The 15,652-nt window shown below is 41.8% G+C and overlaps 1 protein-coding gene across 1 annotated transcript in view; it reads left to right on the forward strand.

Moving 5' to 3' along the window:
* GALNTL6 (polypeptide N-acetylgalactosaminyltransferase like 6) overlaps window positions 1-15,652 on the forward strand; it is a 1,522,699-nt gene that overhangs the window by 1,477,567 nt on the left and 29,480 nt on the right. The window contains exon 11 of the mRNA XM_089684035.1: window positions 2,469-2,618. Within this exon, the coding sequence (XP_089540161.1) occupies window positions 2,469-2,618 (150 nt within the window). The remainder of the gene's footprint in view (window positions 1-2,468; window positions 2,619-15,652) is intronic.

Genomic DNA, 15,652 nt, shown 5'->3' on the forward strand with positions numbered 1-15,652 from the left:
TATGTGTGACAATAGTTTGCTTATTAGCCCTACAATTGGCCAGCACCTATTGTCTCATTTACAAAGTTCACAGCACCACAGGACACCACTCTCTCCACAATGCACTCTGCATGTTTTTAAATTGAACATTATATGCAGGCACAGTGTGGGAGGCAGGGGCGGACTGACCATTTGGAAACTCGGGCACTGCCCGAGAGCCCGGGGTCAGTAGGGGGCCCAATGAGATGCCCCTGGTACCTTTTTCATAGGTTTTTTTTTAGTTTGGGCAAGGACACAGGGGACCCATGATCCCCTATTGCCCGGGGGCCCCATGAGTTGTCAGTCCGCCCCTGGTGGGAGGTACTGTATATTGTGATGTTTACTGGTATTTGCTGATACAAATTGGTCACATGGTCTATAGGTTAACAAAGCACATTGATTTACTAAAACTGGTGCACTCAGAATCTGATGCATTGTAGCCAATCAGCATCTAAGTTCAGCCTGTTTAATTAAGCGTTGGCAATAAAACCTGGAAGCTCATTGGTTTCTATGCATAGCTGCACCAGATATTGCACTCTCCAACTTTAGTAAATAACCCCCATTAAGACATGTAACTCCTAAGCATCTCATCTAACTGGATAGTGTACCTACCTAATATCATCTTAACAGCAAGAAGGAAAAATGACAGAAAAATTACCAGTGTTCAACTAGTGTTTTATACATCAACCTGACTGAGACATATTTGACAGTTCACGTCTGAAGCATTAAGGACTGTCTTTACCAAAATAAAACTATATTCTATTTTAGATAGAACAGAAATATTTTTTTAAAAAAAGAAGAAAAAAATGTTTTTCTTAGTTCCTTAATGGCAAACCTTTTTTTTTTAGTTTTGGATAGAGTGGAGATGGATTAGATCAGCTATCAGTTTTAATTGTTGTCTCTGCCCCCATTTAAGAGATTCACCCTCTCTGTTTGCTCTGTTTACCATTATCATTGAAAGTAAAAGAAAATCCCTCATTTTGAGTTGTCCACAAAAAAGTAATCTTTTAAAGGGGACACTAGTTCTGGTGATCTGAGGGTCCACAAGAAATTCCCCTAATTTGCGGGGATTTCCTCTCACTTCCTTTTTGGTTATGGGACAGGAGGTGAAGGGAAATATCCCCAATTGGACACAGATGTAAAGCACTGAGCAAACTGTTGGCGCTATATAAATCCTGTATTATAATAATAATAATAATAATATAATAACAATTTTTTTTAAACATAGCACAACACTCATGTAAAAATTAAAATTTTTTAGATCAGTTGAGTCCTAATTAGGTCAGCTACTGTTAAAATAATAATAATAATAATAAAATTATTATTATTATTATTATTATTAATAATAATAAATAGTATTCCATTTACATCAATTTTGCACACTGAAATGCTCACCAATGTTATTGTTCCTACCCTTTGCAACTTTCTGTGCTCATAGGGAAGAATGTACAATAAAGTGCTATAAAATATTTGAATCAATGTTTTTATGCTTTCTAAGCTTGGGTAGTATTTGGACCTTGTATGACACATGTCCTTTGCCAAAAAATAATTTAAATCGTTTAATTATTTATCTTTGTGTATATTGTGTATATATGCAATATTATTTACCTTTGAAGCCCAATTGAACTTTCAGTTTAGATCAGCTAAATACATTCCAGGTACAGCAAAACAATAAGTATTCAATGGGGTTGATTTACTAAAGGCAAATAAACTGTGCACTATGCAAAGTGCAGTTGCAACAGCAGTTACTCCAAAGCTTAGTAAATAAGCAGAAGCTATACTGACTTCCATCAGCCAATCATGTGCAAGGAAAAATGCGTTTTTTTGTTTTTTTTCATTTTCCTTGCACGTGATTGGGATATTTTTGCAAAGTGAAGCTGTACCTCATTTACTAAGCTCTGGAGCAACTGCACTTGCAAAGTGCATAGTCTATTTGCCTTTAGTAAATCAACCCCAATGTCTTAGGGCCTGTTCATACCAGAGTACGGTGCAGGAACACACCGTGGTTCAAAATGCACTGGGTGACTGACAACTCATGGGGCCCCCGGGCAATAGGGGATCATGGGGCCCCTGTGTCCTTGCCCAAACTCAAAAAAGCCTATGAAAAAGGTACCAGGGGCATCTCATGGGGCCACCTACTGACCCCAGGCCCTCGGGCAGTGCCCAAGTTTCCAAATGGTCAGTCCGCCCCTCACTGGGTGTGCTATCTGCTGTGGGTGTCAATGTATTAACAACAAGCACTTTATTGAAGCAATGCTTGTTTATAGACACTTTATCTTTTAAATGCAGCACTGGAAAATTAGGTCTCCAAAAGCAGCCTACAACAAAATACCATTGATAAATGTTGTGTGCTATAGTCCTTCAGTTATGAACATGTTACCCAGATAGAAAGCTGGAGTTCATCCTTAATTGTTGTCATTGTAGTAATAATATATAATGTTGTTCTCCAGCTCTTCACCTTTGGATGGAGAGAGGACATCCGTCCCGGGGAGCCGCTTCACACAAGAAAATTCTGCTTCGATGCGATTTCTCGTAATAGTCCTGTCACCCTTTATGACTGTCATGGAATGAAGGGAAATCAGCACTGGAGCTATAGAAAGGTAAAGTAAATTAAATGTAATATTAAAGAAACACATTCTATCTCAAGAGGAAACACAGTGGAGAGAATTAATTATTTCATACATTAATATATCACTGAAACATTGCACAGCGCTTAACAGTGTTCTCAGAACCACAATACCAAATCATTAATCCTCATAAAAACCCACAAAAATTAAGATTTAAAGCCTGGTGATGCATCACTAAGCCACCATGACGTTTCCTCAACTTATAAAAGGGTCCCTTTATGTTATTAATGAAAGGAAGCAGTGGAAACATTTCAGTTTGCCATGGATGTGCTCCAGCAGTTATTTTGGCAGTGCAGTTGCATTTGTGTTTATCTTCTGTGTATTGTAGCTTAGTTAATTGTTTATGGTTATGCTGCTTATAGTACAAAAACCATAATCTACCGCATCATATTGTAACCCTGAACCCATCCGCATGGTAAAGGTAGCAAAGTGTTTGGTGAGTTTAGCTATTTAATGAAAATTGTCTGTAGTCAATCCTCTACTCAGGTCAAGCATAGAGGTGTCAGGAAGGGATATGTCATCATTACAACAATTGGAGTCCACATAATGGAAACCCACTTTGATTCTCTTGTATGTATCAGAAAGCATGGACATAATAAAAGGCATGGTTCTTTAATTATTCTTGCATGGTGAAATCTTAGAAGGAACCTCTACTATAAAAAAATTGTCTGTTCCCTTTGCTGACCTCTCCTGAAACTGTTAGATCCCTGGCTGTTCAATAGTTTAAATCAATAACCTAAAACAAGAACATCAAACCCCTTGTGAAAAGTGCCAAACCCTGTAGATGAGCAGTTAAAATGAATGTAATCTGGACAGGTCAGTTGACTAGTATTCAGATCTTACTTTATATATTATATGTACATACTGGTAAGCATTTTAGCCATAGGGTTCAAAGTATACAGTGGTGCCTAAGCTTTCAACTTGTATATTTAATTTTTGGGTAGACACTGATGGGTTCAGTCACCCACCGACTTCCTATATCTCTTGAAGACACCAGGAGAGATGTCTGCACATAAGTTCCCTCTACCTGCATTGGTCAATATAAGTCTTGCCATTGAATTCCCTATTTATCTTATATTATGGATAATTCAAGATTTGGAACTAGACTACCTTCCCTGGGTATTAGGATCTTTCAGTTGATGACAGATATACCATAAGTAACATCATTTTTGGTTTTATCTTGCATTGCCTTTTATATGTTAAACAGGTTAGAAAAGATGTTCTGCTATTATGTACCCTTCACATAAAATCATCTTTTTGAATTCATCATTGCTCTGTATGACAAAATAATAAAATAGAGGCATAAAAAAGTAAATTGCAATTGCTCTCAAGGATACTGTAAAACTTGTGTCGGAGAATGATTAGTGCTCAAAATAATATGCTGATGTGCTTTAAAAATGTAATTAGTGAAGTCATTCAGTACTCAAGGTTGCTTGCCACACATAAATAGGCTCCTTAAATATTTATTCACACAGCCGATCTGTCAGATGCTTGTCTTACAGCGCTTTCATTAAATTTACTAATGTACAAGCCTTTATATTTAAAGAAATGGTCATATAAAGAGATCCTCATGCACTTCTTGGCAGCATGAAAATCAAGCCAAGGTTATTATTGGGGCAAGTTGTATCAGCATCACCATGTAAGCCAAAACATCAACATTAAAGTAGAACTAAACTCTCTCAATTAACAGAATCTATTGTTAATCCATATGCTGCTAAAATTAGTAAATAAGTAGGAACGTATGATATATTTACTTGAGAAGAAGTTTTCTCAGCTAAGCACACCCTCCCACCTGCATGCCTGAGATAAGGGCAGAAGGATTCAAGGAAGTAAATACTATATGATGATCACAACTAAAAATGCTAGAGGACTATTTTTCAAAATGGTTTCTCAATCAAATAAAGCATGGAGACATGAATGGATGGGCGAGTTTGCTTAGAATATTAAAAATGAATTAAATGGCATTTTCAGTTTGTGGCGCTCAGATACAGTTTAATTCCATTTTCTAAAAACATATTACAATTCCAAAAGCTTTTTAAAGATTAAAACAATCTTTAAAGGATAACCTTTCTTTCAAAAACTGTTTCTCTAAACATCCCCCCATCTTCGTGATTTCTCCTATACCCCCTGCTACAGATCTCACACCCGTCAGCCATCTCATTTACCTGCCTGAGTTGGTGGGTCACGAAAACATACTTCACTAAGTGCAAAACTATAAAAGATATTTATAAAAGATATTTATGGCTGAACCTAAAGCAAACAGCTACATGTACTGATGAAATACATACACAAAAGCTGCTTTACCTGTCAAAGGCATTTGCGTTTCTGTCCATCCAGTCCTGAGGTTTACACAAGTCTGCCACGCAGCATAGTGCTGCCTGGCAAGGAAGGCAATCTAGACTTTCTCTCCTGCAGCTTCACTTGCACATACAGGTCTTTGCAACTCTCTCACTGGACAGTGAAAAGAAAATTAGCCCCTATGGCCCATCATCCTTTATTTGAAAAATCAAAGGAGCTAGATGGAAAATTATCACCTGAACAGTGCCTTTATTCAGCCAGATGCAACCATAGCTGCCAGAATACAATAGCCACAGTGGAAGATTCTTCCATCAACACTGTTTAGTATGGATGGAGGGATCAACTAATTTTTTTCGTTCAGCCCGCAAGCTGAACCCCATAAGTTTGGATTGCAGGCTAAACCAAACAATCTTTAGGGTTGGTTTATTAAAGGTAAATAGACTGTTCCCTTTGAAAAGGAAGATACTCTTTAAAAATGATTTTTTTCCAGAACCTTGTGAATGAGATGACTTCAATCATTCAATCATCTTCAAGCAAAACTCTTTTATTTTGCTAGATGTAATTGGGTATTCTTTGCAAATTGAAATTTCACCACATTCCCTCAGCTCTGGGAAAAATGTATTTTCGATGTGCAACTTCCCTTACAAAGTGATCAACCCCTATGTGTGTATGGGCTATTCCCTCTGCTCATATCAGCAAGCTCTTTGAACTACAACGGACATGATTGGCTACTTGTGCTGCATCTCCCTTCCCCTCCCTGAGCTATGCTGTACAGGGACTGCAAGGGGCTGATGCCAAGTCAAATTAAGGTACTTATACTGCTTGCTATTAAAAATATACATTTAAGGATGTATTAATTACAGAGCTTAATTATTTGTGTCTTCTATATTGGCCTGGAGTTCATATTTCAATATACAATAACTGGAAATGTCAATTAATTTATATCTTACTTTACCCCAAAAAGTACCTTATTTTACCCTATAAAGGTACTGTTCAGAAGAAATGTTCAGTTAATTGCTGTATTGTGTACTAACAAAATGGGATTATTGAAGTAAGGACTGATTTTAAGGGGCTTGTCTATACCCTGCACTGCACTTTTCATTTCGATGAGGATGAGTACAGCTGAGCTAAATTTAGGAGGGATCATTGTCACTAACTACATACATCAGGCCAAGGCTTAACCACTTCCCCTCTGCCCTATAGCAGAAATACTGCTACAGGGCAGCAGGGGTGCGCATTTCCGGGTAGGGGGCATGCACAAGCCCTGCCCGCACCACCATCCGTGGCCTTGGCTGTCAATCACTGGGTCGTGGCCGGTGATTACTCGCCGGCAGGAGCGGACTGACCATTCGAACACTCAGGAACTGCCTGAGGGCCCGGGGTCAGTAGGGGGCCCCATGAGATGCCCCTGGTACCTTTCATAGGCTTTTTTGGGAGTGGTTTGAGTGTGGGCGAGGACACAGGGGCCCCATGATCCCCTATTGTCCGGGGGCCCCATGAGTTGTCAGTCCGCCCCTGCTCGCCGGCACCCAGTGATCGTCAAGTATCTCCAGCGGGGGAGAGACCTGTGTATAAACAACACAGATCACTCCCCTGTCAGCTCCTGCACACCGCTTTGTATGGCTCTGCATAGCAGAGCCATACAAAGCAGTGTGCTTACAGTGAAATACACACACAGCCCAAGTACTGAAACAGCACACAGTTAACCCTTTGATCTCCCCACAAGTTAATCTCTTTCTGCCCAGTGCCATTAGTACAATGTCAGCTCTTTTTATTAGCACTGATCACTGTATTGGTGTCACTGGGGATGTCAGTGACACCATGTCAGTTCCCCCCAATGTCAGAATGCCCGCCGCAGTACCACAGTCCCACTATAAGTCGCTGATTGCCGCCATTACTAGTAAAAAAAAACAATTTCTAAATTCCAGTATATATACAACCATTTGTAAATGCTATAACTTTCATGTAAACCAATTAATTTACACATATTGGGATTTTTTTTTTAGCAAAACATGTAACAGAATATATTTTGGCCTAAATGTATTACAAAATTAGATTTTTTTTACATTTTTTTATTGGACATGTGTAATAGGAAAAAGTCAAAATTATTGTTTGTTCTCTCAAAATTGTCTGTCTTTTTCTGTTTATAGCACAAAAAGTTAAAACTGCACAGGCAATCAAATACCACCGAAAGAAAGAAAAAAAGGACATAAATGTAATTTGAGTGCAGCATTGCATGACCACACAATTGTCAGTTAAAGTAATGCAGTGCTGTACCGCAAAAAATAGCCTGGTCAGAAGGGGGGTAAATCCTCCGGAGATACAACCTTCTTCAGGAAACAACAAGCATGACAGGAAGTGTAAAAAGCTCCTTGAATATACCTTTCCATTACAGAGTACTCTGCTATAAATAGGAGACTAGGGAAAGCTGAGGCGGTAAATCCTCTGGAGGGCAAGTGGTTAAAGCTTGTGGGCCCTGATGCAAATGTTGACTTGGGGCCCCCCACTACCACTGCTGCTTCCACCACACATGCCAATATACTCCCACAAACAGTGGGCTTGTATGTAAAATAGGAAACTCAGAGGGCCAAACCTTGGTCTCTGACTTCTAGATTCACATACAAGCCCACCACGTTCCCCTTGCAGCTTGGTGGATGTGCACAATTGAGCAAGGCTGAGCAAGGTGCGGGGGGCTGAGCAGACAGTGTGTCGCTGGGGGGGGGGGGCTTGCCCCTTTACCCTGTGTAGGTGAAACTGGAAACTAACCTGCCCAGCCCATACCCCCTGATTTTACTGAATTACCTACGCCTGGTGACGCAGCAAGCACTTTTCCCCAGTGACACAGTGTAAAACCCAGTGTGAGAGGGAGGCTGCACAGGCCCCTTGGAGCATGGGTGGGGTCACAATAGATAGATAGATAGAGATAGATAGATAGATAGATAGATAGATAGATAGATAGATAGAATAGGTAATAGATAGATCCTGTATATTGGGTATAGAGGCGTTACTAAAACCTGGTCCTGGTGCAAGGAATTATGTAAGGTCCCCTGACCCACCCTTTCCTCTGAGTCCTTCCCATTAATTACAGACCCTTTACTTCCCTTTATTATGGTCCTGCAGAGAGGCCGTTTCACATATTCTGCAGCGGGCCCCCTTCCTGCCATCCTGGGTAGGGTTGCCACCTTTTCTTCAAGTCAAACCTGACATGATGTAAGGCTCCGATGTTAGGGGAATGCTGTGGACTAAAGCCTCCCTTACATCAGAGTCCACATAGCACCCCTTACATCTGAGTCCCTCTTACATTAATGTACTCTCTGGGAGGCAGGAGAGAGAAGGGAGGGAGGAGGGAGACTTCACTCACAATGAACGGATGGTGATGTGATTCAAGCATCGTACGTCGGCACCTTTCCTAATCCGGCTGCAGGGATTCTCATCCACACAGCCCCTTCTCTGAAGCACAGGACTGCTGGAGAAGAGAGGGTGGGAGGAGGAGGAGCAGATCCCACTTTTTTCTCCTCTCCTGTCCATGCAGTGGGGGGGGGGGACTGTCAGTGCTGGCTCTGGGCTGTGTGAGAGAGACACTGTCGACTCAGAGTCCTGCAGCCAGCACCCCCCGCATCAGAGCCACAGTCTGGGCTCTTGGGGCCCCCCACAGTGGCAAAACTCCAGGGCCCAGTTGCAAGTGTGACATTTTGTGATATTCGTAATTCTGCCACTGTTGGATGTATTAAATGTATAGTGTATCCCCCATATAATGGATGGTGCCTGTAAAATATAAGAGACAGAAGTCCGCACATTGCCCCTCCCCACGCAATGGTGCCCCTTATCCTCAATGTGGCCCCTGGTCCCTCTCTCTCGGTGGGGTCCTCCTCTCTGTGGCCCCTGGCCTCTCCCCTGTCTCTCTATTTCAGTGGGGCCTCTCTCTCAGTGTGGTCCCTGGTCCCTCTCTTTGTCTCTCTTTCACTGGGGCCCCTCCTGCTCTCTCTCTCACCTCTTTTGTGCTTAGGTTGCCCCACACATATTTGGCGACACAGATCTGCAGGTACCTGAGGAGAAGCAGCTTGCTGGGAGCCATATCACTTGGATAGGCTGAGTATGAGGACAGAAGGATGGGAAGGCACAGCACTGTACCGGTTCCAGTTACACAGTGGGGTGGGGGGATCGGGCAATCAGCAGAGGAGAGGTTCTCAGACATTGGGAATAGGGACAGCTGCATCTCCAGAATGCATCACCTGGGAGGGTAGCGTTACTGGGAGAACTGAGCACAGTGCAGGCACAGGCCATGGGATACAGGAGGGGGGAGGGAGAGGGATCAGGAGAGGAGGGGATCCAGGGGTCCCTGTACAGTGTATATGAGGAAGGGGAACCTTAACAGGGAGGCCACACGGAACCCCTGGAGAATTGGCGGGGTCACCATTGCGACCCGTGTGACCCCTATAGCTACACCAGTGATGTCAGGTAAAAAGGTGTAGAACATTAGAAGAGGCTTGTGTGTTTAGCCTGCTTGTCTTCATAACCATTCAAACTCTTGTTAGTGTCTCACTGCTCAAGTCTCCACCAAAAAGTCCTATGTTTAGGATTTCTTTAATCTTGCAAGAGTGTTTGTGAATCCTTACTGGCCTTCCTTTCTCAGCGAGGAACATGGTATGAAATACAAGCAATAAGAAATATAAAATCACATAAACAATTTTATTGGGCTTGAAAAGACTGTGGTTAATTATTAAAAGTGATTACCCAATGAAATATTAATAAAACTGCAAACAATGTATAGCCAAAAATAAGCCTAGCTATAGCAGCTCAGGTCTACCTAAACCACCATATATCATAAATCTAATTCTATCAACTCTAAGCTGAATAATCATCCCCTTTTTAATAAAACTTATACAGTAACTAACATGAAAATTTTTAAGGATGGGAGAAAGGAGACCTAAACAATGCTCCAACAGCTAACATAGATCCATTGACAAACTGTTGGAATCCACAGCCAAAGAACCTTCAATTCTTGCATGTCATCCCATGTAGTCACTAATCGCTAATTGCTATAGTTTCTCTTTCATCCTCAAAGTACTCCTGGGGTTCTATTTTTTTTAATTGCTTTGCAAATGTCTCAACATTCATGCAGACATAATGAACCATAATGTTTGCATGAGTGTAATAGTTTCCTGTAATATTCCCTAACGTGTAGTCCTAATAAAAAAAATAACTATATGAATATTCAACCATGAGAGTTAAGTGACACGTCCAGGTATAAGTGTGGCTAGTTTGTGTACATTTATGTGTGTAGCCCTCTTTTTGGAGGGGGGTTATGAAAAATGGCCCTCTCGAAACAGGATACTACACTAAACCTGTAGTTAAATAAGAGAACCAGAACCTTCACTAAGTGGAAAAGTGGGATGATAATAAAGTTGCCAGTGCCTTTACCCAGGACAGGTCCTCTGTGAGCAGCAGGAATTCCTATACTTGGAAATGAATCAGTAATCTAAATGAAGTAATTGAACCAGAAGAACTGCAACCAGCATATACATTAACCATAAGCATATAAATGCACATGAGTATACTGAAGAAATAATACAAGATTTATAAGAAAAGATTAATAACAGTACATACATTCATTGTATAAACAGATATTATCAGCAAAGTCCCATTGCAGGGGCTCCTGAGGATTATTATTATTATACAGGATTTATATAGTGCCAACAGTTTGCTCAGCGCTTTACAATATAACGGGAGACAATACAGCAACAATACAGTTCAATACAAGAGGGAAAGGAGGGCCCTGCTCCTTCGAGCTTACAATCTAGGAGATGCACCATCTGTCTTTGTGTCAGAGACCTGAGGGCAAGATCTTCAGTGATGAGGAGACCATTCAGCTGTTACCTAACCAGCCTGGAATGCAGCCCTAGTTATCTGGCAATAATCATTCCGTCTGATCCAGTACTAGTAGCATGGACAGACCATCCGCCTGAGACCTTCTCTCCACTTCCTCCTTCCAAGATCTTTTCCCAACAACCCCAGCATCAGGAAGTGACATGCATCATTCTACATTACAGTGTGATACTAGCAGGTGACAGTACAGGGCAGTAGATACCGACGTGTCAATAACATAAATCAAATAATCATTAAGCACACTTGGTAACAAAAAACCTCAATATTCGTGTATAAAGTCCCAAAATAAGTCCCAAAATCTCAGTGTATAAAGTCCCAAAATAAGAATCCAAAAAAATCACAATCCAAATAGTTCCCAAAGAGGTTATCTCTAAATCAATGCTTTCTTAAATCTTCATATCTTCAAACCGCCTTTGTTAGGTGTACTCCAAAAATAAATCTTCATATACCCTCAAGGTAGTAACACAAGCCATAGATGAGATTAATTCCAACCTTTTTCCTTCAGCCTTTCCAACCACTTCCCATAGACCTCATAAACAGACCAGGGATCAGTGTATATAATAAATAGTCACAGTACTTTATTATAGCAACTTACATTAAAATAAGAAGAGATCAGCTTCCACACACAAAACGATTAATTCCACAATCGAACCTCTCCTCAGTGGTGTTATAATATCCTCAGCATACCACTTTAGGGAAGGAATATGTAATTGGTAATGAGTTCCCCACTACCCATACACCTGTATGGAGGATTCCAGGGCATACACAGCCACGTGTTCCAAGAGCAAAGATGGCCGCCACAGCACTTCCGGAAGAGCGTCAAAACGTCACCACGTCACGTGCCCCGGACGCGTTTCGTCACATCCGGGCTTTATCAACAGGGACCCTGACCCTGGACCACATTCAAACAAACAGGAATGTAACAGATACAAAAACACACTCTTCATTTCATGAATGAGTACATAGCATATGGTTCCCATTGAAAACTAATTAGACAGAGTTTAGATAATAATTAGACATTGTTACACTTTAATATACGTGGTATATGCCATTCGTGTGTTTACATATCTTCCGTGGAACAGTTACCAGTAATTAAAAACACAGCACAGTCATTAAGAAAGTAAACATTTAAAAATGGTTACAATTTGAAATAAAACTTGCATTAGTTATGGCCATGGAGAAATATAGACGTCTAGCTGAACATCAATGGCATTGAGTGCACATCTGTGTTTAAGGACAATCTTCTTCAGGAAACAAGCATGACAGGAAGTGTAGAAAGCTCCGGCATTCCTTGGAGGGGACATGTACACAGATCATCAGAGCACTGGTGATCAGTGTGCCCTGATGATCTGTGTAGCTCCAGCAGTGCCACCTGTCTGTGTCCATCAGTGCCAGCTCTCAGTGCTCATCCATGCCACCTGCCAGTGCCCATCAGTGCCACATCAATGCCACATATCAGTGCCTACCAGTGTACATCAATGCCACATATCAGTGCCCATCTGAGCTGCCTTTCAGTGTCACCCATCAGTGCCAGTCAGTGCTACCTATCAATGCCAATCAGTACCACCTATCAGTGCCAGTTAGTGTCGCCTATCAGTGTGCATCAGTGCTGCTTATCAGTGCCGCCTAACAGTGCCAATCAGTGCTGCCTATCAGTGCCACCTATCTGTGCCGCCTATCAGTGCTGCCTTTCAGTGCCCATCAGTGATGCCTGTCAATGCCCATCAGTGCCACCTACCAGTGCCTCCTCATCAATGCCCATCAGTGCCACCTATCAGTGTCCATCAGTGTAGCCTATCAGTGCCCATCACTGCAGCCTCATTAGCACACATCAGTGAAGGAGAAAAATCACTCATTTACAAAATTTTATAACAAAAACTAAGAAAAAACGGGGGGGTTTTTCAAAATTTTCAGTGGTTTTTGGTTTGTTTAAGAAAAAATAAAAAATCCAGAGGTGATTAAATACCACCAAAAGAAAGCTCTATCTGTCACAAAAAAAAGGTTAAATTTCATATGGGTACAGTGTTGCATGACCACACAATTGTCATTCAAAATGTTAAAGCGCTGAAAGCTGAAAATTGGCCTGGGCAGGAAGGGGGTATAAATGCCCTGTAGGCTAGTGGTTAAAGAATAAAATACTTTATCAATATGATTAACATAATTGCCTCTTCACCTCTGAAAAATGTCATGCCTCCTTTCTAAACATATACAGTATACATAACCAGTCATTTCATGATAAAATATAGGAAGTATATTGAATTAATTTAGATATCCAATACCTATACCAACATCACTGGATATGTTGTGGAACATGCTGATATTATATTTAAGACTGCATTGCAGATGGAGAGTGCTACTTTGTGTTTTATTATTGAAAGCTGCGAATATTACAGAATGAAGGTTAGAGTACAGTCCAGAGCATGCTATTCTACTCCTGGACCCCCCCCCCCCCCGACTTGCATTTTTCTTCGACCTGGTGAGATCTAGTGGAATTGTTTATGCAAGACATTTAGGTTTTAGTTTTTTTAATAATATGGTAAATTTTGGCCTTCATCGCATTAGCATTAACACTTTAATAACACTATTAACACTATGGTGTAGGTCTGTGTGCTTGATTTGGATGGTGATAATGGTACTGTATTGATACTACAACTGTAGGACTGATATACTACAACTATGTATAAAACAATCATAAATTATATAGTGGTTGGAATGAAAAGTTCAATCTCACTGATTTCTGATGATACGAAGCTAAGCAAGGCAATACCTTCACAACAGGCCCTTTACAAAATAATCTAGAGTGGGTGACTGGGGACAAACAGAAGGCAAATGTATTAAATACCTTCTTCAGCTCTGTGTGTACAAAGGAGCATGGGGGAGCTCTTGTCCATAGTGGGCATGGTATTGACACAGCTCCAGATGATCCACATTGACTCACAATTACCGTATTTTTCGCTCCATAAGACGCACCTGACCATAAGACGCACCTAGGTTTTAGAGGCAGAAAACAGGAAAAAAAAATTCTGAACTAATGGACTGCAGACATAGTACAGGAGATGACCAGAGACTGCGGACACAGTACAGGAGATGACCAGAGACTGCGGACACAGTACAGGAGATGACCAGAGACTGCAGACATAGTACAGGAGATGACCAGAGACTGCGGACACAGTACAGGAGATGACCAGAGACTGCGGACACAGTACAGGGATGACCAGAGACTGCGGACACAGTACAGGGATGACCAGAGACTGCGGACACAGTACAGGGATGACCAGAGACTGCGGACACAGTACAGGGATGACCAGAGACTGCGGACAGCACAGGGATGACCAGAGACTGCGGACAGCACAGGGATGACCAGAGACTGTGGATAGTACAGGGGATGACTGCTGACCTTTGGGGAGGGGGGGGAGCGGGTACCCGAATTTGACAGGTACCCGCTCCCACTTCCGCTGAGTTGTTCTTTCATCTTACCTGTTCCTCTATCCAGCCGCGCGCTGTCTTCCCAGCTTCTGTAATGGCGCTCGGCATGACAGCCGGGTGCCCAGTGCACATGAGCGAGAAGCACTTGCGCTTTGTGATTGGTCCGGCGGCTTCTGGGATCTGACATGTGTCCCAGGTGCCGCCTTACCATTCACAAAAAGCACCGCTTCTTGCGCATGCGCACTTGGCATCCGGCTGTCATGCCCACACTACAGAAGCCGGGAAGACCGCGCCGCTGGATAGAGGAACGGGTAGGATGAAAGAACAACTCCACGGAAGTGGGAGCGGGTACCTGTCAAATTCAGGTACCCGCTCCCCCTCCCTCCCCAAAGGTCAGCAGTCATCTCTAAGGTCCCGCTGTAGAGCTGAGCGGCCGGCCCGGTATTCTGACACGGCGGCAGTGGAAATACCGGACCGGCCGCTCCATATTCGCTCCATAAGACGCACTGACATTTTCCCCCCTTTTTTTGGGGGAAAAAAGTGCGTCTTATGGAGCGAAAAATACGGTAATATGATCCAAATATATTTAGACAGAATAAAGGTGAATAAAGCACCTGGGCTGGATGGCATACACCCACGGGTCCTTAAAGAATTGAGTTCTGTCATTTCAAAGCTATTGTTTCTAAATTTTAGGGACTCTTTAATGACTGGCATAATAACACTTGATTGGCGTAAGGCCAATGTGGTGCCAATATTTAACAAGGGCTCAAAATCTTTACCAAGTAATTATAGTTTAACTTCTATAGTTGGGGGAGTTTAATAAAAGACCACATAGATGAATTCTTGCTGGAAAAAATATTTTAAGCAACAGACAGCATGGATTCATGAAAGACAGAAGTTGTCAAACAAATCTTACAAAATTTATGAGGAGGTGAACTAAACCTTGGACAGAGGGGTGGCGGTGGACGTGGTATACTTGAAGTTTGCAAAAGCATTTGATACAGTTCCCCACACACGGCTAATATGTAAGGTAAAGTCTACGGGCTTGGAAAAATCTGTATGTAAATGGATAGAAAACTGGCTAAAAGATCGTATTCAGAGAGTAGTGGTTAATGATTCATACTCTGAATGGTCTAGGGTTGTCAGTGGTGTACCCCAAGGTTCAGTGTTGGGACCCTTACTTTTTAATATATTTATAAATGATATAGGGTCTGGGATTAAAAATACCATTTCAGTCTTTGCAGATGACACCAAGCTGTGCAGTAGAATAATGTCCTTACAGGATGTCTTCAACTTACAAGCCAACCTCAATGCACTGTTTAATTGGGCAACTATGTGGCAAATAAGGTTTAATGTTGATAAATGTAAGGTTATGCACTTGGGGGCTAAGAATATGC

This window comes from Staurois parvus, unplaced genomic scaffold (genome assembly GCF_062004578.1).
Source record: "Staurois parvus isolate SC_StPar_1 unplaced genomic scaffold, SC_StPar_1.0 ptg000334l, whole genome shotgun sequence".
Classification (NCBI taxonomy): domain Eukaryota; kingdom Metazoa; phylum Chordata; class Amphibia; order Anura; family Ranidae; genus Staurois; species Staurois parvus.